This window comes from Lepisma saccharinum, chromosome 3 (assembly GCF_977018435.1).
Source record: "Lepisma saccharinum chromosome 3, izLepSacc3.1, whole genome shotgun sequence".
In the NCBI taxonomy this organism is placed as follows: domain Eukaryota; kingdom Metazoa; phylum Arthropoda; class Insecta; order Zygentoma; family Lepismatidae; genus Lepisma; species Lepisma saccharinum.
This window is the reverse complement of record NC_139231.1, coordinates 71,030,626-71,057,786: the sequence shown is the minus strand read 5'-3', so window position 1 is coordinate 71,057,786 and position 27,161 is coordinate 71,030,626. Positions and strand designations below refer to the sequence as shown.

Genomic DNA, 27,161 nt, shown 5'->3' with positions numbered 1-27,161 from the left:
CTTGGAAGTATTGACCAAAATAAACTTAAATATAGAAACTGACAAGTTTATTTTATTTCAAAATTATGAAATTAAAAGGTTATAACAGGAATGAGAAATAAAAACCAGTTAATTTACTACCCAGGGATAACAAACCGAGAAAGCCTATGGACAGCAAAACTGTTGCAAGGGAATAATGGAGTCGGGCCTAATGTATGGGATAATGTTAACTATTGTGGAGTTCTCTCTGCACTGAGCCCAGGACCCCTTGATTACAAAACGATAGGGTTACCACTTCCCCATCTGGAATGCCCTAATTCGGACAATGCTTAACATTAACGTTTTTCGGTGTTATCGCGATTGTGCAAATTTATGGTATCTGCGTGTAGGAGGGCATAACGAGAACATTTGTGGTTTCCGTGACATTTCCTGGTATTACTTGAAAACGAAAGCTAATCAACGAAGGTTGACGCAAAATTTAGTCCACACTTAAAAAAAAAACTTAAAAAAACTGCTAATTTTGGCAAAATTTCGTGACTGTCCAAGCGTTGGTGAACCCATGATGTAGAGAGAATCTGATTTCATGTTCGGAATGAACGTCCAAAAAACGCAAGAATATGCGAAAATTATTCATTAAAAATCACTGTCGACCAGTGCTGTTAGATAAAATTGATCAAGGGGCACTCGCAAAGAAACCCACGCCCAGACCGGGACTCGAACCTGAATCTTCGTTGGCGAGACGGTCAGTCGATCACTTAACGCACCATGAAGCACCAGTTTTCTGAATTACCGCGTTTCAATAAACGCCGAATAATCTCGATACAGTAATTACTGCAATATAATTTAAATATTTCTGAAAGCGGAATAGCACTGTGCTGCACAATTAGGAAGTTATATTTGCACAATAGTTAGTGCACATTCACCGATTACAATAATCAAGCAATTAGACAGTAATAACCCAACTCCTTTACCTCAAACCATGACCAGTGCGCGTATAAGTGTTAGATCAACACGCCAGGCATTGTTGCACGTGAATTACATAGTGCTACAATTACATAAATTAGCAATAAAACAACAGATGTTCGCTTACCGCTTGGTGCCTCCGCCGATCGCTCCCTGCCACACAGCACTGGCTCCTCGCTTGCGTTCCCGCCCACTCGCGGCGCTGGCGTCACGTGCTCGCGGGGTCCAACTGGGAGGCTCCTTCGTCCAATGTCAAGCCCGCCGTGGTTCATTAGCTCGGGACATTTGATTTGTATCGTTCCCATATTTGGTAAAATGCGTCTTTATGCCCGTTTGTGTCGAGCTAATTCCTCTGTAGTCCAGGCTTCTCGATGGCGGTTTTTGCGAAGCTAAGTTGCACCGCAGGAAAGAGAATTGAGAATCGGCGCAGAAGTGTAGATCCGTGGTCTACAGACTTTCTTGGTTTGCGGTGCTTTTAGGATGGCCTATCGCGGATATGCATTTTTTGTTTCTTTATTTGTTTGCAGAATATTACATAACAATCACCAAAGGGTGCCCAGAAAAAGTTTGGCAAGGGTTCCGCTATCCATAATGTAGGTACACCAGCGGTTGCGCCATGCTTTCCTAGGAGTCCCCGAAGAAATGGCGTATCAGATATGTGCTAAAGTATAGTGCTCTACAGTTTACAGAAACCATAGCACTCCTTCTTTGTATATTTTAGGGTGCTGAATTCGAAAATGTCGCAAACTTTTGTTGATCGACTGTTGTTTTTATACACTCCCCGCAAACAGTTTGGAATATTGTTATACCAGGCAATAGGTGATAGGCACGGTGGCATATGTCGGCGAAAACACAAGAACGTCCAGCAGACAGACAGATACCATGTGTTGCTGAATTCCAAGGCTGTGCTGTGCCTATCACCTAATGCCTAATGTAACAATATTCCAAACTTTTTGTGAGGAGTGTATTTTTATTTTATTTTATTCATTTATTTGGAACACAACAGGCAAAGAAATGTGTAATGCCATATCTGTCGGGAGCATCGGCGTAACTTGGGGCCTTACTTTGGGGACGGGGACAGAACATGAATCTCGGGTCCCAAGAGCTTAGAAATAGGCAAGGCTCCAGCACCATACGCATAACTAAAGGGAGGAGGAGTTGGAATAGATTTTACATATTTCAACTCCCCCTCCCCCTCAAAATCAGTCATATCAAAATTTACAAGTTAAGGCTCGACTGTACCTTTGTCCGATGCCAGCGAAAACGCTGTTGATATTCCAAATTCGGAAAAAAATAATACATAGACTTCCTTCTAGAACATTCACGTTAATCTTCGCGCGGCTTTCGTTGCCTAGATATTTTTTTTAACGGAAGATACGCTTACTTCGCCACGAAACTATTGGGAATATCGTAGCGGTTTTCTGAAAAGAGAGTAAATTTCGAAAACCCTTCGCCGTCGACGGTCGAAGGTCCAGTCGAGCCCTAACTTGTAAATTTTGATATGACTGATTTTGAGGGGGAAGAGTTAAAATATGTAAAATCTATTCCAACTCTTTCCTCCTTTAGTTATGCGTATGGTGCGGGAGCCTTAATTTTGACAATCGCAAAGTAACGCAAATTTTGTATTTTACGTGCTCTTTAGTGTTCAGCGCGAATTTCAACATATTTCCGGATATTAGGTGAAAAACGCCGCGAAATTCCTGAATTGTACGCTATGCGAGCATGTAAGTACAATTCTGGCAAAATCAATATTTTATGAAAACAGTATTCACAATTCACATAATATGACAGATGCAAGTTGTTCAGTGCTATAACTTCCCAGCAATTTTCCATCACACTTTCTTCAATGGAAGGTTGAGCCTATCTCGAAATAAAATCCTGGCTACGTTCCTGCCGTGAAGACTTCAAAGAGCAGTTCGTTAGCACACGGGATTCCTATAGCAAAATTCCAGGTCCGTCCTAGGTTCGATCCCCACCAACGCAAAAAATAAATTTGTTCACCTGAAGACGAGAGAAAAGGTGCTCTCTCGAACGTAGTGTTTAGAATAGATAAAACTAGAAGCAGTAGATAGTGGATAATATCAAATTAACATTGCATGCTAATGAAGAATCATTGTCACTAACATTCCAAGTGTTCCTAACAACGCACTTGGTAGAAACACCGTTTTCTACTCTTCTTTATTAGTGTAGAAACCTGTTGGTTAACTTGGAACCGAAACTCATAATGCATCACCAGCCTAAAGTAACATTAGGCTATCATTCACTGTTCATCATTATATTTACTAAAATAAAATCTTAAATATTGTAATAAATTACATAATTGTAATCAAAGACCATGATGAACAATTACATAAAAATATTTAATTAACTTTAAGACTTCAAATATCGCTTTTAGTCATGGGGGTCTGTCACGAGAAAATCTACCTAAAGGGGCCCACGGTAAATAAAAGTTTGAGAATCGCTGAGGTATACAGCATTTGAATTTTTGTTCTTGTACATCACTTATTTGCCTCTTAGGCAAAACGCGACGATGAGGATGAATAGTTACATTAAGGTATCAAGATACACACACGCAGCAAGAAAGAGCAGCATTGTGGTTTAAATATCGCCAACTTTTCATGCTTTCTTATTAGTTACATTATTTCGGGCACGCCCTTGACAATTGCATCCATGTTAATGTGATTAGGGTATACGATGCTTTTGGTTATGTAGCCCCTTTTTATATTGAGACATCATTTGGAGCTCCATCCGTTCAGAATATGAATTAAGTTTGAAAATATAATTTGTAGGACATGATGAGCTAGCTATAGCGTACTACATTCACGGAGAAGTGGTTTAATTTATTAATAAAATACCTATAACTATTTCTTGTATAAGTATTTCCGCTATGACGCGTGAAACTACACTAGCAACGGTGCTGGGTGTCTCTGTATCTTCCCCGATCTTCTTAGCCGTGATTCATGTAATCAAGTGGTGAGGAAGGTGTTTTCCAGTTGTTGGGTCGCTTATACCCACACGTCCTACTTACGGAACTTTTTTGTGTCAAGTCATTGATCAATGAAAAAAATGTTTGATAATACCTTTTCTTTTATTTTGATGCACGATATTGATGAAACTGTCTTATTGTTACGGTAAAAGAAACCTTTCACTATATCACATTATGGCTTATAAAGGTGAGGAGATAGAGAAATTCAAAGAATCCGAAAACTACTAAAAGATCTTTAATTCATATTAGTTTATTTTTCTTTGTTTAAAATAATAACAATATTCTGGACTTTATTTCTGTATATAAAAATACTGCATCCTTTATTCTGATCAACTTGGTTAACATTTACCATAATTGTAACAAAAAAAGGAGAATATTATTTTATTAGTGAAATATTAACAAGTGCATTTTTACTTTTGCATATACATTTGCATGTACGTACAAATGAATGGAGTCTGAATATGAGAATGCCAACAACATTTTTATTGATGTTTGATATTTTACTAAAATATATGACAAAATATGTAAAGTTTTATATCACATTTAATTAATGATATATATTACTATGCTACAGAAGTAGTTAGCATGGTAAGAATCTAAAAGTCACGGATACATGAAATATATTAACATAAAGTGTATGGGTCAAGTGGACAGCTGCGCGCCTTTACCTAAGTCTATTAAACTATTGATAATATCTAGACAATGGCGAAAGCAAGACACATGAAGATTCACGAGAATGCTCTAGACGGAATTCTAAACAGATGTATTTTGTTCTGATTTTAGAATTTAGCTGTTTTCCGAAAAAAAAAGAGGAAAATTCAAAGGAAAGAAAACTGCCCTGGCGTGGGCCAAAGACTGACGAGACGATACTGTGTCAAGTTGGAAGGGACGGTGCGAAATTAACAGTTACTTTTCTGAATGTTTCAGTGGTAAAGAACAAAATCATGGTTTAAAAAAATACGAAAGATGTTTTTTTAACATTACGCCACTTCTTTCAAGTGTAGAGGTTTACTTTTACTTTGAATTTCTTGCCTCCATATTTTCATATTTGAACCTGAGGTTTATTAATTTAATGAACATTTGTGTTCATTTCATGTGGTCATCAACAAAAGGGAAATAAAGAACATCCTACATGTATGCAACACGTTTTACGAGATAGATAATTATCTCAACTGGAACTTAGGTAGTTTTGGAGCAAAGTAACTGCAATGGAATTTGATTGGGAAGATAAAACTGAAGAGGTGAACAAACTGGAAACTTCCGGTGATTAGTCCTCACACCTTTGATTTATTGTTGCTACCAGTTCCTTTAAGTTCAAGTCCAAGTAGAGACTCGCTCGTCCTTCTGCCTGCCCATCCCGCTCGCCTTGCCCTTCACGGCTGCTAATAAATAATAAATGTCCCCGTCGCACACCTTGAACTAGAACTCGGCCGAGCTATCTCTCAATCTAAGCACTGGGACCGGGCCTTTTGTGGCTGCAGCTGGTACGCAGCCAACGGTATCATCCACCCACTTTTCGTGAAACCCCGCTCAAATCCTTATTCTGCCTGTTGGGACACTCTTTAGGACCCACTTCCACTCAATAATTCCTTACACAGAAACGCCTTCCATCCGCGGCTCTCGATCTTTCTTTACCACGACCCAAACCAGGTATGGACGTGACCCAGCGACCCATGGAAAATATTGAAGTTCACCAAAAATAACTAAGATGAAGGAATAACTAGTTTTTGGAAAGTTGTTTCTAAAGACCTAACTGAGTGAAATTATAGAATTATATATTACAGTAATATGTAACTTGTTACTTTCTTCTAGATTATCTATCTTAGGGAGATTTCACACCGAAGTGGTTAGGGGCCTCCCCGATGGCGCAGTGGTAGCGCCCTTGTCTTGTAATCAAGGGGTTCCTGGTTCGATACCCGGTGGAGGCACATAGTGGCTCGGATCCCACTTTAAACTGTATAGGGCCCTTACTGTGCATAAAGTGGACTTAAAAACAATCAATCAGTCAATCGAAGTGGCAGGCGACACGTTTCGCTTGAGGATTTCCCCAATCGAAGGCAGGCGTCTGCTGCCTGTCATTCAACTACAGTATGAAACGTTGTTGTTGATTGGCTCGTTCCAAAGCAACATGTGCGGTATGAAATCTCCCTTAGAACATGTTGTTGCGTACAGGGTCGTAGCCAGGATTATTTTTTGGGAAGTATCCAACCTTCAGCAAAACTTACAATGCACCTCTGTGACTATGGATATTGATTGTAACTACTATATTAATAAAATACTGGTTTTGAACTAACCGTTAATACAATTATATTTTTATTTTCAATTATAATTTTTTGGTTGTTTAAAATTATGTCCCTTTCGGCATATAGTCTCGATGATCTCGTCTCCATTCTTACAAGGCTGTCTCGATCTCGAAAACATCTCTGCTCATTACAAAGTCAGGGGACGTAGGTTCGAATCCTAAGTAAGGCTTAAAGGGGTCATTCTGTTCTTTTCTCCTTCATCAGTCAGTCCTCATTGTCGCAATAAACCTAGAAAGAGAGGATGACGTAATAGAACTGAAATAAGAATATGAGTGACACAGTTCAAGCATATACTATATACGTATATATTTATGGCATAACCAAAGCCGCACTTTGTGCATACAAGATTTTCGTTTCTTGTGGATACTCAACGGTGCAGTGTTAGACAGCTTTTTATCGATATGGTTCAATATCTGCCAGAGCAGGGATTCCGAACCTTTTTACGTTCCCCGCATCCTTGGGAATGAGATTGAAATCTTGGGGCACCCTTGTTAGATTTTTTCAATTTTTAACCTTATCACTCTGTCCTTCCGTAATATGCCCTATTATGACCTGTTGTCCCCCCACATTTTAAAACACGCATTTATTGTTGTTTACATGACTTTTGCGGTAATCTAAGTATTCTCTTAGTAATGAACTCCGATTGAGGTATTTTATTACACACTTTTATTCATAAAACCAAGAATATTATCATAACTTCACTTTCACATTATCATAATTACACATTCATTTTAACATTTCTAAATGTTCACTGCGCACACATCACTGATGGTATGCTGGGGTTCCGGGCAACGCTGGATATGGCAATTTGTGCATCGGGTCTTCACCTTTCTGTTCAAAGTACATGGGCACAGCTGGCAACGTACCTTTTTATGCGACTCTTGAATACCTGTTCCAGTCGCTGCAGCGTGTGGTTTCTGAATATCCACCCCCAATGATCTAAGTTAAATACGAACTCCAGACAGCAGCAGTGAAGGGTTCTAAAGTCTTCTCTGTACGAGATCATTGACCAGCTCTCTCCCAAAGTTTTTCAAGAACAAGCGACGTCGATGTGACTTTCAAGATTCCCAATCTGAGTACCTCAAAATCCAAGTTATGCACCCAACAATATATACACAGTCCAGCATGTTGGACCAGAAGACCACAATTGAGAAACGCAGTCAGATAACAGCTGCAATGATGTGTACGTGCATAGAGAAATATGCAGTGCCTTCTGTCAGGAATCATAGATGGCTCTCGCAAATTCTTGCAGGAACAATTTTCAGTGAGGCGGGAAACTCATGCAGTGCGAATTCTACTTTTATACCTTATAACTATGGGGTCCACAGAAATGCGACATTCATGCATAAAATTTTAAAAATCCTATATAGAAATAAATAACTTGGAAAAATCCCAAAATATACACACCCCATTCCCTGCATTTTGCTTGAGTACTTGAGTAAGTCAACTTTTTTGGCACTGGTAGGCTAATTAGGACTGAATCTACTGTTTAAAGTGGAATTCGAACTCCTATGTGCCTCCACCAGGTATCGTACACCTGGGATCGAAATATGTTCTGTACATTTAAGAAGCTACAACGTAAAATAAACAGTGGTCGGAAGTGGCGCGCTACTGTAGCTGGCTACACAATTTGTAGCTGTAGTGTCGCTACAATTTTTTTGTGACGAAATTTTCGCTATAGAAACCTTTCTTCTCAGTGTTTCAAGGTAAATTTTGTATGTGGCAATAGAATATTTTGTCTTTTTGCATCAGTAAAACATGAAAAGTAAATGTCGCCTTGTTTGTAAGTGTGTAGTTCGATATGTGTACTTTGTTTCTTATCAAAAAGTATAAATACTGTCACCTTTCCCTCGTTCTCATTTAGTTTTTCGTCATGGTTGCCATTGATATTTTTCGTTTAAAATACTAACTTCATGTTATTGTATTAAAAATGAAATAATTAATCCTACTGAACGCATGTTAATATGTAAACATAAGTAATCCTAACAAATTATATTTATAGTAAGCCTTGAAGCTTTCCTGGCGACGAATGATGAAAAGATTATCTCGGGCTACCGACCAGGTGAGTTGTGGAAATGATTCCAAGCTTTTGAGAGCTAACGAACTTCTACCCTGAAGATGAGAGTGACGTTAGCTCTCGAAAGCTTGGAATCATTTCCACAACTCACCTGGTCGGTAGCCCGAGATAATCTTTTCATCAAATTATATTTGAAGGGCTTGGGTGTAAAACATGGTAAGTGACGTTTTGGTCATTTCTGAGTTCATTAAGAAAAAAATGTTATTATAAGCTATACTGTAGATAAATTGTTTTCGTGTTGTGTTTACAAATTTCACAAGGTTTCACTGAGTCCAATGGAAATTGTATGACATGGCAATTTCACTTGAAAATTGAAACATGGCACATTTTACTTTGTAACTCAAAAATTACCATGTTTTACACCCGAGCCCTTCATTTATGTTCAGCTGTAACATTAATTTGGATAGCATCCTAAGTGCAATTCAGAGATCAAATTTGACTTGATATGCCACTAATACATAGGCACCTTGTCATTCTCAGATGGTAACACTGCAATCAAAATATATCGAATGATGGGTATCATAAGTGTGGCTGGAGCAAAGCTACTTTTAAAATGTAGCGTTCTGGTCACTGAAAATAATATTTTAGAAAATAGTTGTTGCATAGTCATTCTTATCTCATTAAATAAGGATCATGGCGACGGAAAAGTGTTTTTATGTATTTAAAATTTACTTTAAAATCGTTTCGGATAATCTGGGTTTTGTGATAAACTATTTTTTAGGATATGTAAACCAAGAAAGTTAACGTGATTGTCACAGTAATGTAATTCGTCGATACTTTTTAAGTTTTTGAGCGACCAAACACGCTGAAATGAAATGTTGAATTGCATAAAAAATCTGGGCGCTAATTATGAGTGGGCGAAACATGAGTCATGCACTGGTTTCACCGAGACGGCATTTTATAGTCCGTGGGCTGGAGGGGATTGCCGTGCATCCCTCCCCTCCACCAATGTGTCTGTAACAGTAGTTTCATTTTGGTCGTCAATGTCCTCTACAAAATAGAATAAGTTAACATTGGACAATTTGGGATACACTATGTTGTTTTTGTTCTTCCTCTTGCAGGTCTGGGTAACCAAAGCCCATTCTGCGACTACAAAAATTGACCATTCCATCGTCGGCGATATGGTCTTCCTAAATTTATTTTCCCTTTTGGCCTGTCATTTAATAATTTTTGAAGCAAACTGCGATCTGGCATCCTCAGAACATGTTGCTTCCATTTTAACCGATACTTTTAAATTTCGTCCACCATTGCTTCAACTCGGATTTCTTCACGTCTATAATTTTATCTCTTAAGTTTACTCCACTTAAAGACAACAAGAATCTAATTCGTGAACAATTTATTCTAGTTTTATCATGTTGACGAAGAGCCCAACATTCGCTACCATACGGTTTTGAAATTATGGTATGGTATCTAATTTGAATTTCTTTTCTCATTTGTTTCCAAAATTTTAAAATTCTATTTAATCTATTTCTGTTACATTTTATTAATTTTTTCACAACATTGTTTGCGTTCGAATTGTGAAATATGACTTCCCAGATATCTAAAGTCTGTTACCTGTTATCACCATTTTTACTCTAGGAAGTTTTATTTTTTCCCATTTATTGTCATTGACTTTGTTTTATCCTCTGAAATTTTCATGTTATACAGTAGTTTGTAAGAATAGATTGAAGTTTCAAAACAGACCTTTGTAGATCATCTTCTCTTGTTGCCATCAATATCAGTTATTCTTCCGTGATCTATTTTGATTTTCACTAATGTAGCTTCATAAAGGTTCTATTACATTACTAAATTGTTTGGGACGTGATCATTTTCTAAGCCTTACCATAATTTGTTTGATTTTTTTTACTTGGTCATATGCCTTTTCAAGATCCAAATATAATACATAAAGTAAAAGAAAAGGTAAAGTGCTCCCCTGTGCATTATTGCACCACGCCATGAAGACGTATAGGGGATGCGGAGTTAGGGCCCCCACACTTTCTTGATCACGGCCGAAGGTGGGGGTGATGTGATCAATACCATGCCCCTGGCCGCCTTTACCCTCCAGAGTTTCCGCCAGGTACCGACTTTATACCACACTGGGTGGGCAGCAGAGCCGCTTGAACAGGTGGGACATAAAGTGGACAATTAAATGACTTTCTTTTTTCGATTAATTGTTTCATTACAAGTATAGCATCTATACACGAGTGACCGTTTAGAAAGCCACACTGTTCTCCAATTTTCTCTTCTGTTACATTTTCTTTAATTTATTTGCTGCATATACGTATTTTGTATGCTGTAACTGTAAGTGATATCTCCCTATAATTTGAGCATTATTTTCCTCCCTTTTGGTGGATAGGTATCACTAATGATGTTTTAGGGCAAAGTTTACACTGTAGAAAGTTGATAGGAAAAATTATGACCAAAGACCGTCAATGCCGACTGTCATGCAACTACCAAAAAAAGGCACGAACATTCTAACGGGAAAAATTACACCCACTAGGAGGTAGAACTATTCCCTGTCCTCTGTAAGAACATAGTTAATGTAAACAAATACAAGTGGTTTGTTTGAAATCCAAGTTGTTAATCCAACGGTAGGAATCTTGCGCGTACGAATATAGTGCATGCGATTTTTTTATTTGATTTATTTTACTTCGCTTTTTCTGTCACTTTTTTGGCTAATTTGCGAAGATTGGGATGGAGATGAGTGATGATATGATTAAATTGATGAATGGACACTTACAAACATCCATGCCCAGGCCAGAATTCGAACCCGGGACCCCTGGCGTCGTAGTGCGATGTGCTAACCAGTCCGCCACGGGGGCCGGCAGTGCATGTGATAAAGCCATACCACTCAACGTAGCTGTTACATTGAAGGTGTGGGACCTCATATTATTAGTCATACAGCTACAATCAATATATTCATGGACAAAATCGCACCAGAGGTAACAGGATGGAAATAAACTTATTTCTCTCAAGTCAGGTGGTTTTGTTTACATCAACTTTGTTTTCACAATAGATTGAAAATAATCTCTCGCATCTTCTATTTCAGATGTTTTCCCCAAAGATGTCTGAGACAAGGCATGCATTAGCTAACCTTAATTTATCGGCATTTTAACCAGAGAATATATAATATACCTTTACGTATTGGAATAAGTTGCTATAATGCCAATTATTCAATTTTTAACTGTCATTAGCAGACAAAACAGACCAGTCGATAACATTTTGTAGAATCAGGTCGTCTTTCGGCACACCAAATTACTCGTTTGGACCTTTATTTGTTCCTGAGTATTGGATGGTTAAACATATATACCGTAGGTTGTTATTTACCACAGAGACAGCTAGAGGTCCTAGTGTATCGCGTTAGATAGGTATTATTTCAGTTCGCCGGGTTTTGTGTTTCCGAGAAGTCGACCTGTATCGATTGTCAACCAGAACATTGTAATTTATATTCTTGGCGCCAATCAAGAATGTAAATTTCTCCTCAAATGAGTATTTCGCAGTATTTTTAGCTCCAGTGGTTTCAAGGATATCTTAATATTAAAAATGTATTGATTGTGGTATTTAAATTATTTGACCCTCATGGACAAACGGACGGATCAACGAAATAATTTGTCGTGATAAATCAGCGTTTGTTAGTTTTCAGTTGCAGGAAAATTTTAGATCTTCAATTTGGCTAGTTTTCGAGATATCGACAGGTAACTTTGATCGATTGTTGTCCCACAATCAAGCAGACAACCCTGTAGATTTCATTTATTTAGTAGTGCAGTCCGCCCAACAGATTTTATCTGTATAGCTCTGGTAGTTTTTGTGTTACCGACACTTGACACTGGAGCGCTTATTAGTTTTTATTGATAAGCGCTTTTTAAAAGGGAAGATATTATTTAAAAGCAGTTTTCTTCAGTTTGTCTCTCTGGGCCAATTTCCATAATGTGGCACGCATAGAAAGTTACTACACATTTCGCATTAGAAGAAACTTCCGTGTTTATTACGATCTAGGCCTTTATTCGGTATGGTGGAGAGGTCACGTGAAAGCCAGGTACCCAAGTTTAGCCTTTTCTCGTGACCATATCACACGTTCTGTAATAGAATCCGCGTCCGATGTCCGTAAATGCCGAGCGTAAGTCCACCTCTGGACGATTTTCCAGCGCCGGTCAATTGGCAGTCAAGAGCCGTACGGAGCAGATCGTCTGACTCATACGAGTGCTTCTGGCTGCCATAAAAGGGGAAGCGAGCGACCTCTTGTCAGACACCGACTCCTTTTATGGCGCGAGCAGGCCACGGCGCCTCGGGCCAACTGGGACTTACCTGCCCCCCCCCCCCCTATATATAGGCAGCGGCGTTCATTCATTGTGTCTACCTGCCCCAGCGTGTACGGGAATCAGCTGATAGCCTTGCATGACCTTTTACGAACACTGCAAGATCTTAACTTGCAGATCAGCGATGCATAAACGGAAATGGCCGAGGCGTGAATGGAAAGGTATTACGGAACTAATTTTAAATAAGCGATTGACGGTGCGTGCGTCATATGATCAAACGCTTACGCAAACTCTCATGGCCTGTTGCATGCACTCGCGTGTGACAAAACTGCAGACACATTACACCCAACCAGTGTGCGAATTTAAGAAATTGTAGACGTTGGAGAGAGTGTCGGATTTTTTTTCCTACATAGGGGCGGCTCAAGACAAAATTTCCAACCGGGCGAGGTGCATTTTTGCACAAAATCCTTCTACCCAGGTCCTCCAACTTTCCACCTTCCTCCAAAAAAAAAAAACAAAAAAAAAACATGGCCATGCTATTTATATATTTGCTGTTTTAATAACGAAAAAAATTGCTTTAAAAGTACTTCAAGTGTCACTGTTAAGAACACGTTTATTGTAGGTATGTGTTTATTTAATACCTACATAATGACATCAAAATGACAGTAATCTCATTGCTTAAACTGTTACATGATTTTGCTATATACAGTACTTATTAGCTGCAGTAACTTCAATTTATTCTCGTCAACAGTAAATCCAACTCTTTTAAAACAAGTAACCACACACCTGGTCGGTAGAGGCCCATAGTGGTTTGGATCCTACTTTAAACTGCAGGTCCAGTCCCGATTAGCCTTTCTGTGCATAAAGTGTGTGCACAAACAGTCGGCGCTCCCTCCCATAGGACTACGATCCGGGCAGTCGTACCGCCCTTAAGCCACCCCTATTTCTACACTTTACTTCCCAGATATCCTGTAACATATGTACAAGAACGACCAGTTTCGTTAAATGCCCCGTATTTCATTGTTTGAAATTTCCGAATCAATCTACTCTCATTCTACAGAAATGAGGCTATTCCTTGCCATATTTTTCCTATAGCGGCACTCCGCCCTCGATATTTCCTTAAAAGAATTTCGTTTGTACTTTGGTTGCCCTAAGCTGTACATTGGATCGAGACGCAGGGTGCTATTCAATCGTTATTTTCACTGAAGTGATTAGTTTTTCGTCTAAATCGATAATAAAAATGTGTTTCGTAAACCTTTTAGATAATGTGTCAAGTCATAAGTTTCTGAAAATGACATTCTTGTGAAGCTAATAACAATACAGGGTGTCCTACTTTTTATTAAGATAGTTTCTTTTCAAAATTTAAAATAATCTACATATGTGAATATTTTGTTTGATTTCAAACTGACGACCCTTCTGCTCCAGTACTGCTAGAAACACGAAGCGTTGAAAAAAATATTATTTCGTTCGGTATTTGTGTGCATTTTCATGCAGTGGCTGCCTTCAATTCTTCGACTCTGTCAGTTTTGTACTGTAAACTTCATCTTTTATGCATTCCCATACACAAGATCTAGTGGCGTAAGGTCTGGTGAAAGCAGAGGATATTCTTCTGAACCTCTTTATCCAATCCACCTTGCCAAGTACAAATCACAAAACTACGCTCATTGATCAGGATCATCTGCATTGAGAGCATGGACTCCTCTTGGAATGTCTCTCTTCCAAAATGCAATGTACACTGATTTTGATATTCCTGTTAACATGTGTACATTTTTTGGACACCCTGTATACATGAACGTCCACAGGATTTTTTCCAGGGAGGGGCAAGGATGGTAATATTTTCCAGGGGGCAAACGAGACATATTTCCCCCCATAATAGTTATTCCCCCTCGAAAAAGAAACATTCAGAATGAAGTTCTCATGTTCCTACAACATCCTTCCAATAATAGTTTTTCTTGTATGTACGCATTGCTTGCATTGTAGAATTATTTTCTTGTAGTTTACGGTTATTACAAGCATAAGAAAACAGTATTTCGTTGTGACGTTTCAGGAGAACACACGCTCCCTTCATCAGACATTTATTTATATTTTGACTAAAGATACAGTTATAACAATGGTTAGCAATTTTTTAAACAAAAATAAGCCGTTATATAATGGATGTTGTCAATGTTACATTTTTGTAATATAGCAACCTAACTGAAAGGAAGCAGTCTGTTTTAAAAAGATTGACGGGAAACATAGAGTTGAATGTCTGGGAAGCTTCGTTCATTGCAGAAGAACACTGGAATAAATTAAATAATGAAAATGGTAACATAGATCCAAAATGGAGTTTTCTTTTTCACAAATGGAGTAAGCCACCATCTTTAAAATTTAATGTAACAGAAAACATCAAGAAACTGTGTGAAAACAATGATGACTTTGAATTACCTGATGATATTTGGGATTCATAATTTTAAAATAATGTGATCAAATTTTTTTTATCTGAAATAAAAATAAAACAGACTGCTTCTTTTCACAGTTAGGTTGTTATATTACAACAATGTAACATTGACAACATCCATTATATAACGGATTCTTTTTGTTTAAAAAATTGCTAACCATTGTTATAACTGTATCTTTAGTCAAAATATAAATTAATGTCTGATGAAGGGAGCGTGTGTTCTCCTGAAACGTCACAACGAAAAACTGTTTCCTTATGCTTGTATTAACCGTAAACTACAAGAAAATAATCCTTCCAATAATAAACATAAATTACTGTGAATTAAATTAAATACATGTGTGTAATATATAAGTTTATGGAGACATCCATTTTCCAAGGGGGGCGCACAGTCCCCTTGCTCCCCTCCAGACGCCCATTCCTGTATGTTAAACTGCAAAGGCATTGTAGTTCGAACTGGCTAAATAGTGTTTGTTTTTTGCACAAGGAGTACTATGTGTCATTTAAGTCATTTTGGTCATTACCAAGGGCACCTGCAGAGGGCACAGAGAGGCAATCATCCCCCTCGATTTCAAATTTTATGTATATAAAAATACATTTCATAAAATTTTCTTAGTTTCGTCAAGTTCAGAGCCGTAGCTAGGGAGCGGCGGGAGTCTGCCCTGGCCGCCGAACAATCTAAATGATAAAAGTTGTAAACGAGAGAATGCCATGGTGCCTCATGAAATTATTTGAGCCCTATTAAATCAATATTGTTTTCAGTTTGCAAAAAAATGGATTAAAATTTTTCTTGTTCGCTTCACTCGCAATATGATTGTTTTCTGTAATGCATTGTAAATTACCAGAGAGAAAAATAAGACTTCTCTTAACGGATTTTGTCTTGAATGCATGAACAATTGTTGCGAAGAATAGGAGCATGCACATTTGAGAGACAATTTATATAATTTTTTGCTGTTGGTTTGGTATGAGATGGATGAATTGATTATGTAATGAATATAAATATTAAATAATAGACCTATATGCTGTATATACAGGGTGTCCCAGAAATAGGTGGCATAACTTCAGGAATATGAAAGAAGTTTATATGAACATAGGTCCGGAAATGTTTGGTTTCCAAGTTATAGGCTGTCACAACACGTGCTCACTGGAATGTGTGTATCTTCCACAGGTGGTTTCCTGTAACACAACCAGGTATTTGATGAGTGGGCATTGTTGAGACCATGTACACCAATCAGGAACGAGCAAATATGCACTTCGTGTATGGTTTGGTAGATGACAATGCTGTAGAGGCCCGTCTTGGAAGATGTTCCAGTGAACATATGTCAGCAAATGCACTACATGCATTATGGTGCTCCCGCACACTTTAGTCTTGTTGCCCACAGATACTTCAATCAAAGGTACTCTGCTCGGTGGATCGGTAGAGGTGGACCAATTGCTTGGCCTCCATGCTCACCCGATTTAAACCCCTCGGATTTAAACTTATGGGGCCATTTGAAATCACTGCAGATGTGAATACTCTCCACAATTGTATTGTACCAGGTTGTGAGACAATACGGAACACGCCAGGCATTTGGGAGCGTATTCGAGTGGCCATGCGACGTTGATGTGTGACCTGTATTGAGGCCAGAGGTGGACATTTTGAACATCTCTTCTAGAGTGCTGTGAAGAACTAAGTGCCATAGACCAAATGAGGAATATAGACAAATTCCAGTGAGCACGTGTTGTGACAGCCTATAACTCGGAAACCAAACATTTCTGGATCTATGTTCATATAAACTTCTTTCATTGTTTACATGTAAGGAACACGCTCCTGAAGTTATGCCACCTATTCCTGGGACACCGTGTATGTGTGTGTGTGTGTGTGTGTGTGCGTGTGTGTGTGTGTATATATATATATATATATATATATATATATATATATATATATGCATGTATTAAAGAAACTTTGAATATGTACACAATTTAGTGTTGGCTTGCATTTTCTTATTTTACATCACTCAATTTTGAATATGTGTAAAACATATGTTGTACATGAAAGTTATACATGCTATATGTACGAAAAGAATAATATTCGGAATGCATTTATCATGCATTTTCCGCCTTTCAAAAATACAGTTTGTGTACTTGTTTGTTTTCCATTATTAATGATTGTGAAATTGAACTTTTTTTTTAAAAAAAAATGTTTAAAATCGTTTGACTTCTACCCCCTTTTTGTGTAATTTACGAGGATGATAACGTCTTTGATGCTACCACCACTACTACTAATAATAATAATAATAGTCCTAATAACGTCATTAATATTATTATTGGTACGTTTATCCTGGTAATTGCCCCCCCAGACAAAAGTTCGTTGTTGCGCCTCTGGTGCATCTGTGCGAGTGTTGAGAGGCGGTAATACTCAAGGTTGAAATAGAGAAAACATCTGCTTGTGGCCTTGAATTTTTTGAAAATCTACCTTGAAAACCGGGAATTATACTTGAATTTTATCATGAGTGACACATGCTATGTGGAGAATATTTGTTTGGTATTGGTATATTATACTGCAGGCCTCCCAAAAATTCAAACATAATGAAGTTTGTGCCTGGGAAAGATTTCCTCTCTCTCAACACATGTTGACTTTTTGTTGTATGACACCTTCTAGGATTTATATATTTACATACACACCAAGACCAAATTTATGGTCATTTTGGCGCAATACGTACCCTTAGACGACTCTTAAAACATCACCCAAGAAAATTAATTTGGCAGGTGTTCTTGCACCATGGAGTTTTATTTTCAGTTTCATTTGTAACGTTTTTGAAATGCTGTGCATTAGTTCATGCATAATTTTACTTCAAGATAAATTATTGGATGAACTAATGATTTTGCGTAGTATGTACTTTATGCCTAAATTGAGAAATTTTCTTACTTCATGTATTTCTTATACATTACAGGATACTCTGTCTCCAAAATCAGATCAAGGATTTAGCGATTCAAGCAGAAATGGCTCGGTATCACCTGAACAAGGAGGTAAGTTGAAATTTTAATCTACAAGAGATTGATATAATGATCAGTGGCAAAGAAATGCCATTAGTGGTGGGGGAGATGGTTAGATAGATAGACGGATATAAAATATTGCTCCTGGGTACCCAGAGTTCCTTATGCAGGAATATCGACTTGACTTTCCCATTCCTCTGCCTTTCAAATGAGCTCAGAGCAAGGTTTCAGTTGTTTCAGAAGTTCTATCAACGTCTATAAACCTCTTACACGAAAGTCACTTGAGGTGTCACCAGGGTGTAATTGAAAGGGGGGGGGGGGATTTTCTCCTCTGTCTTAAAGTTTGTGCTGCCTGCCTTCTGGTTATGGGTGACACATCTCAACCAGAAATAAGTAATTCCTACCCACTGGATATGTAAACTATGTTATGAAATGTATCATACTTACTGATTTCCAGTTTAGTTCAGTTAATTTTAGAGTTCCATAGCTATATATAAAAATACACACACACATCATATTGTTACTCAGTGTATGGTGATACCATATCCAGTCTTTTTTTGGTTTTCATGTATTCGGGATTTGTTCAAAGTCCCCCACCCCCAAATCAGAGACCTCTAGAGGGTGTTTCACAAGAACTTTTCTATCGAATTCTAGAACTGGGCTGTATCTTGTGTTGTATGTTGGGTCACTTCATCATTTAATGCTGCTCGAGAACTTGTTGAGAGCTATATTATTTTGGGGGTGTCCTTTTAAGTTCTTAGAGCAAAATAAGAAATTGGCATGGCTAGAAAAACTCTTGAATTATTGGAAATGATTGATTCGCAGTGTGAGGATGGTAGCTCAGGAGTTGGAGGGAAACCATGCATTCTAGAAACTATTTTCAACCTTTGGTGGACAATGTGAATAGCCATTTTGAACAGTTAGATTTCTTTCTGGGTGTAAGTGTATTAAAGCCAGATACAAGTCCTTCAGGTGAGTATGTGTTGTAATGGTGACGTGGCAATTTCTTGTATGTGAAAAGGTGAACTTCAATGTAAGGGAAAGCATATGCATGTCAGAAGTTAAAGATTTTCACATCTTTAAACAAAATCTAAAATGCATTCCCACTTCACTCAAAGAACTTGTGACTTCAATCAAAATTGTACCAACATCTGCAGCTGAATTTGAATGTGAGGTCAGTGCCATGAATCTTACCTTAACTGAATCTTGCAAACAAAATGGATAGATAAGTTTAAGATTCACAGTCTCATTCTTCTCATCTATTCAACTTGTACATATGTGTTTGTATATTCCATGTAATTTGTATTGTATTAACTAAATGCAGTCTATGCCATCTGCAATTGGAGGTTCATTCCTCTATAGAAGTGCAAAGCATAAATAAATAAATAAAACATACTTATGTAATTTTCTGATCGATTTTAGGATTTCGCCTTGAATGATGTTGATTGTGTTCCATTCAATATCAGCTTGTTTTGGTGAAGGGTATGACTTTGCTCATAATTTCTTCTGTCTTGTCTACTAGACAGTTGCCAGGATCTGTCCTGTCCGAGAATGTGCGTGTGTCTTCTATAGTTATAATATAATACAAAGTATTTAATAAACAATGAATTTATATTGTACAATAAGGGTCCCTGTCTTGGCTTAACATTACTACAAGTTCAGTACTTGATAACTTTTAACACTTTTGGGGAATAGGTCACAGGTTCGAATCCCGACCTGGGCATGGATGTTTGTAAGTGTCCATTCATCATTTTCATCATGTCATCACTTATCCCCATTTTGGCAAATTAGCCAAAAGTGGCATAAAAAGCAAAGCAAATCAATCAATCAAACTTCTTGGGAATACATAAAATTAAAAGGTTTTCAATCCATATGTAAGATAAACCAACTAATCAAGTCAATTTCCATACATTAAGATGAACCAGTATCCATGAAATTACTTTATTTACAATGTATTGTATTAGTTTGTCCAGATTTGCCTCCTCAGTTGCATTCTGGTTAAGTTTATAGTATTTTAATCAACCTTACTCTACTTAAGGTTACTACATGATTAGTGATGCATGTAATGAACTTGAGCTACTAAATATTTGAAAATGCTTGTGAAGAAAATATTAATAAATGAAAGGAAATATCTGCTCAGAACAACAAATTTTAGATTTTCACTATTAAAAAGGTAAAAAGATATAGAAAAATCAGTGTTGTGAATCCAATGCACAGTGAAATCGGATTTTAAGGCCTGCCAGGAACAATATTTCATTGTTAGTAAAAATGCTAGAATATGCAATTGTAAGAAGCTAACAGAAGAGCCCAGGAAAACATTGCATAATGTTGCATAATTACTGCTGATGCTCAGCAATAATTAAAGAAACTTCATAAAGATTCTACAGTTAGGCATGATAAAACTAACTAGGGTTATTTAGATTTACCTAAATATTCTCATTTTGTCTTGTACTAGTTCTTCTCTCAATTTACATAAACCTAACTCACTCTCCATCTTGTCTTGAATGCTGAAATAGTTAATTCAAAAATCGTCATTTTAAGGTGTTTTCATTTGGAGTAGAAGATGTTGAGCAGTCACAAACATACACAAGCTACAACAAAATCATTAACCCTTGGTGGTTGCTGTACCTACTGTAGAATGCATGGGACCTACAACCAACAGAATTGCTCATGAGTTCAGGAAGTCTGGAAATACTGGAGATCTTATTTTCTCAAACCGAAACAGGCCTCTCCGATGGTGCAGTTGTAACGTCATCTTGTAATCAAGGGATCCCAGGTTCAATTCCCAGTGGAGGCACATGGCACAATGGTTCCTATCCCACTTTAAACTGTAGGTCCAGTCCCAATTAGCCTTCCTGTGCATAAAGTGGACTTGAAACAACAAATCAATCTCAGAAAATTAATCAAACCGAAACACTGTTATTCTGTAAACTTATAATAAACCATTGTACCTGAGTTCAGACCCCACTGAATTGTGTGGCCTCAGGTGAGTGCACAACTTAACCCTCCCTAAGGCTGACTCTGATGGCATGTTATAAAGGGCTTTCATTTCATTTCAGATTCACCAGCTGGAAATGCTGATGGAGTTGCAGTGAGCTCTGCATCCTCATCTATACACCCTCCTCTCATTGCAAGTAAGTTCACTGCCTCCTTTCTTTCACCATTAATCTGAATAAATGAAAATAGTCAAGTCACATGGAAAACTTTAATCATAATATCATACTTGTATATTAAGGTATGTTGGTGGGGGTCATAACCCCCTCCTCCTTTTTGGCCCAGTATTTCCAAAAAGAAAAAAAGGCAGGAAAAGATGGTAAAATAAGGACGGACCACTTTTAAAAAAGTATACGTAACCTCCCCCCCTGCTCCTTTGTGAAAATTTTTGGCATGCCACTGTATCGGGTGGTAGAACGGATTGTGTGCAGAGATTTGAGCAAAAGCTGCAGGCTCAACCAGGACTTGAATCTAAGTCACTGGTAATAGTGCCATTGATCAGGCGAAGTCCAAGGCCAGCTTGGTAGCTCAGTTAATATGAGAAAATGGCACAGTATGCCAGAGATCCAAGTTCAAGTGCTGCTTGATACAGTAATTTTTGCTTAAATTTCTGGATAGAACATCTGCTTTACACCTTTGCACATCTGGCTTTCACTACCTGAAATGTTCATATGCTAGGAGGTAATTAAAAATAAAAAGAGCAGGCGACTTGTAGGTTCAACAAAATTGGTTATAGCAGTTGAGTGCATTTGAACAAATTCATGCTGATGGGAGAAGATAATAGGTTTAAAATGAAAACACGTGTTCTTATGTAGTGCTCAGAGTTTTGCAGGCACAGTTTCATCCATAATGGTTCTGTCCCTTCAGCCCCAATTCCGAACCTCTGCACTACCTTTCATGAAGAGTAGCTCCTGGTAACGCAACATGTAGAACCAGAAGTTTCCAGTTTGGAGAAAAAGCATCAGAATATGGAGCAACTCCATGCTGCCCCTGTGCATGCATCTCCTGTTTGGATGAATGCTTCCACTGCCACAATTTGTGTCTGCACTGGGTACTGTTTCATGGCAGACTAATTGCAAGTCTTGCAGCTGCCTGTGTATGGGAGATTCGTGCTCATGCATACCTTTGTTCGGGAAGGGTCATGAAGTTCTATTGGTTGATTCAATATGCAGTTTTACTTTCATTGGATTTATCATTAATGTAATTGTATGTAAAGAAAAGTCTTAATTGTGCTTTTGTTTTATGTGAACAGCGAGCATGGTGGTTGGAAGTGGAAGCTCCACCCTGTCCTATCCTGGTGCTGTGATGTATCAGACTCAGCAAGGAGTTGTGTACGCAGCTCCTAACTCTGGTCTTCCAAATGGAGTGATATTCAGCCCTGTCCAGCTCACTTCACAGGGACAGGGCCAAGGACAGGATCAAGGTAATTGTTGTAGATAGATTCTGTTGATTTGTTTCCTTCTCAAGGAAATTAGTAGTTTGCCTGAACAAAATCCTGGTAAACAACCCTGACAACATCTGTGTATAATATTGTTTAATTTTGGCAAAAAGGAAACACTACCATAAAAATGCCCAGGCCACTTTTTCCTGCGTTTCAGAACTCTTTTAGATCAGCAGTTCATAACCTGTGATCTGTGGATCCCCATGGGGATCTCTCAGTGGGTCCGCAAAGATTTGAAGAAATGTTACAAATTTCTATACTTGGGTAGGAAAGGTTCAGGGAAAATAGATTTTCAGTTATTAAATAAACCGATTTAAACAAAATGTGATAATTTTGGTTTCATAAATAAAACACTTCTTAATATAAAATCCTCTTTATAAAACCCCACATTTCCAAGCTGTCAACAAACCAACAAACTTGTAATTATTTCAACAGAATATGAATATTTATAATTGTAATAAATTATATTCATGATTGTAATAAAACCTTGATGAGTAACTTTAAAAAATAGCACTTTGATTCAAAATACAAAGTTAAATCCTGGGGTTTGCAACAACAAAAGATATTTAAAGAGTGGTAATTGATAGGTTAAGAACCACTGATCTAGAAAATCCTTTGACTCATTTGATTCTAAATCGGATGAATAAAGAATCATATGTGGTACTTTCCTTTTAACATTGGTTAAGAAGTACAAGTGCATTAAGTGCAAACATAAATAATAATGAGATAAGACACTTTTTCCTTTTAGAAATCTTAACTAAGACAGTGTGTGTATTGATGAGAAATGCTTGACTCTGCTTTGAAAATAAGTGCAACTGAAGTTACTTTCTTTCTTTTTTTTAATATCAGAAAGGATACTTATTTCTCCTTGATTGTATATCTGTTGCAAATTTAAAAAGAAATGTAGTTTACACTATAAACAGGGCTAGTTCTGAATTTTGAGCTTTCTTCTACACACATCTCCAAAATTTAAGCACAAAAGCTTTTTCCTTTCCCCATAAAATGGGAAATTTGACTGTGCATCACAAAAACATCAGAATATTGCATCAAGGGCATAGCATGACAAGTGTTGCCATAGAAGTGAGAATTCATCACACTGTTGTGTCATGGTTGTGATCAAGGTACAGGATAACTGGAAATGACTAGACATGCACTACAGAAAATAGAAGGCTATTATATATGCTATCTGCTAAGTGGAATCCTGGTCATTCAAATAATCAACTGTCCGCCAGTACTGGGACACATGTATGTATCACACCACACTATGTCAAGACGATTAAATGAAGCAGGGTTTGGTTCAAGTAAACCTGATTAATGTGTACCTTTAAAACTGCAACACAAACAGGCTAGTAACACCCATGGTGAGATGGTGTCAAGAACACATAATTATAAAAAGCATTGCATGACAAAGTTAATTCACTCAACATAGCAAAATGGATTCCACTGTTGTCGTATGTAGCCTGTTTTTTCCCCTCCATCGTGCCCACCTATTAAATGAAAATATGCATTCTACATCAGAATTACGAGCTACAATGCTAAATGCATTCACTGAAAATGCACTTATATTTTGCCATCATTAACACATTAGGAAGCAGAAACGGATGAAAATTTAACTGAGATTGATTCCAAATTGACTTATACTCTTTATACATCAATTTGATGTAGATAAAGTTAGAATGGCAGTCCATCTGCTGTTGTAATGTTGTTCCCTCAATGGAAAATGTAATTTTATACAGTTAGAAATCCAATACAGGACAACTGTGCATCCTGCATAAATGTTTGCAGGAAATCGAAACAGATCATGGAATACAGGATATCTGGCAATCCTAACCTGAATATCATTTTAATGTTTCATTCATCATGTTTTAGTATTTCATCAGAAAGCATTGAGGAATCAGAGGGACAGACAAGTCAAAGTCTGAGAATCCTGTCCTGAGAACGTTTTCAATTAGTCACAGAAATACATTTTAACAATAGGGAAAGGATGAACCAGAATGATATTGTAAAAAGAAAGATACATCTAAAAAGTTTAAAATTTTAGGGTTTTTTAATAAGAATTCCCAAAATTTTGTTTGATTGTGCAGACTTAATACTGTTGTGCTTCAATGTTCTGTGGGATGTACAATTTTTGACACATTTTCCTATGCCCTGCTATGAAGTTTTCCATATTTCACACTACCCTAACATACATGAGTGTTATCCACCACATTCTTACATAAATAACTTTTTTTTTAGGTAACTCGGCTGGAAGTTCCTCCCAACATTTTATCACTATCCCTCTGCCTGTGTCTTTGGCATCAAGCACTCAAGCCTCTTTGGATGGGAGCAAGCCGAGTGCAGAAGACCTGACGATGTCGAGAAAATGATCAACGTGGATTAGTAGTGTCCATATGCTCTATTTCTCAATATCCATCCTATTTGTATGAGAAGCAGGGTGTGCATAAAAGAACCTGAGGATTTGGCAGACAATTTAATACGTGATAAATACAAAAATTGACTTACACGACTGGAAGGCATACCTCGAAGGTTGTTTCAGTAGATTTTGGTGTGTTTGCTCTTTTGTGTTCCTGCTGATGTCTTATCACTTCCCACGGCCACGCAAGGATGTCAGATGTGATGTTCACAATTGCCTGCAGTTACTCTTTCTTACAGACCATGAAGGACCATGATCTGCTTCGAGTCGGTCTTTCTCCAAACATCAGAGTAACGATGTGGAATGTGATATAAGTGCACTCAGTGTGGATGCTACCCTGATTAAGTCAGTGCTCGAAATGGAATTTCTAAGGTGGGGGATGCTTGCTCGAGTTTGGGAATACATGGGAGGATTTATGTGGAGAGAATGATAGTGGGGGATGCTTACACAAATATTCTTGGATGACACCCCCCTGCATTCCCCCCTGCTTCTAGCAGGAGGTGCAAAGGAGGGGTGGTACAGAAGAGTAGCTGCTAGTAAACTGCGTCATTCACGTTGTTGGCCAGTGAGCCAAGTGCTGATGATAATGATTAAACATGTAAAGCTGGGACAACATAAAGGTACCCCCCCCTCCCTGTAAAGCATCACAAACTTCCAACCATTTCTGCACCACATCTTCCAAGTAAGAGACAAGGAAGCATAGTGTGGGGCTATTCCCAGCATTGCCACATGCTTGTACCTCAGCAACCACTGGAAAAAAGAGGTGGACAATTTTTGTACAAAATCAAAGGAAATATCTTGCCCAACAACTCCATGGAGAGATTTGTTTACAAGAATCATCAGCATCAGTGTCGCAAATGGTGGAAATGTGTTGACTCATGCTTCAATGAGATCGAGAAACAAATAATAAGAGGTTTTTTTTCTGTCCAGAAGTGCAGCTGGCAGCATCCAGTAGCTAGGTAGACAACATGCAGGGAGTCTACCAACCAGGAATTGTGTGTGGTGTGGGGCTCCAACTCCACATCCCTATACGCCTTAATGGCATGGTGCAAAAGCACAGGGGAGCACTTTACTTTATTTTCTTCACGGATGTGAAACATGACTGTTTAGTCAAAATATGCTTCTTTATTTTAGATGACAGATAGGCAGTGGAGGGGGGTCAATGGTAATCAGTTATTTCTAGATTTCAAGGGAAAGGCCCACTAGCTTCTTAAACTCTAGAAATGGCAATCTGCATTAAAACTTCATTAATTGACGATTTTTTGTTAGTTCTTGATGACTCAGGCGAGACACTTGCATAATTATAGACGTCAATGAGTTAAGAAACAGATAATCTTTTTAGACATCCAAGGGAGAGAAAATTGTTGATCATCATTTTCTCTCATGCTGATTCTTAGTTTGACATCTCAGGGATGGTCCATGATTTTTTTAATGTTCTTAGTGAGAACAGGTTGTAAACATTTAGTGTAAAATGTAAATACAAATTAATTTTTGTTATAACAGTTGTTATTTTTTTGTCATGAATTATTTAACAATTCACCTTGAAAACTGATATAGAATAGCCACCTGAACATGGAACTGAAGGTACTTGTGTTCTTGTGATGGAAATCTTAAAACACACATAACAGAAGATGAAGATATAGGGTGAATACAAAGGCCTTATCTCAGTGTATCATATCATGAGTAATATGATACAAGTCCAGACTCTGACTTGCCAATGAGTTTTCTGAGCCTTTGAGGCACAGGAAACAAAGTCTCTTCCCTCATTTTCTGTTAATTTACTTTCACAACACTCCCAGTCTCTAAACCATTTTGCCCATTATTGAATACCTCTATCTACACAGTGAAACAAACATTTCTAATTGATTTACCATTCGACAAAAGATGAACTGTGATTTCTTTTGCACAATGATCGTGGAGAGGAGATGTGGACACATCTTCTCCACCTGCCTTTCTTCGGGTTGCCCTCAAAAAACATAATTCTGATATCTCGCAGAGATAAAAAAAAATGTCATACAAATTCTTAGAGTTCTTCTATGTACACCCTGTATTCATCAGGATTGACTAATGTTTATCACAACTATAACATAAAAGAGTTCCAGAGTTTATGGAGGTCTCGCATGGATAAACAAAGGAATAAAAAAAGATCCTATGCAATTCTGTAAAGAACTGTATTACTTTGTACATTTGCTATCTTTGAATTTATTGTTAATATGTACAAGTTATGTAAATACTTTACTATTGTAATGTTTTTAATATGCTATTTCCAGAGGAAAGGAGAATCAATATTTTAATTTGGAAAAGTTAACAAATAATTTTTACTCTTTGTGGCACCGTGTGCCAGTGTAATGAACAGAGGA

General features: G+C 37.7%; 1 protein-coding gene and 1 long non-coding RNA gene across 2 annotated transcripts in view; one reads left to right on the top strand and one right to left on the bottom strand.

Moving 5' to 3' along the window:
- Positions 1-1,100, bottom strand: part of LOC145985838 (uncharacterized) — a 55,082-nt gene extending 53,982 nt beyond the window's left edge. Inside the window, exon 1 of the long non-coding RNA XR_014441458.1 lies at positions 1,070-1,100. This is a non-coding gene — a long non-coding RNA (uncharacterized LOC145985838). The remainder of the gene's footprint in view (positions 1-1,069) is intronic.
- The window catches only part of bs (serum response factor blistered), a 136,148-nt gene extending 110,706 nt beyond the window's left edge, over positions 1-25,442 (top strand). Inside the window, exons 3-6 of the mRNA XM_083118750.1 lie at positions 17,911-17,986; positions 21,013-21,087; positions 22,200-22,370; positions 24,624-25,442. Of these exons, the coding sequence (XP_082974876.1) occupies positions 17,911-17,986; positions 21,013-21,087; positions 22,200-22,370; positions 24,624-24,754 (453 nt within the window). The 3' untranslated portion in view covers positions 24,755-25,442. The remainder of the gene's footprint in view (positions 1-17,910; positions 17,987-21,012; positions 21,088-22,199; positions 22,371-24,623) is intronic.
- Positions 25,443-27,161: the final 1,719 nt, after the last annotated feature.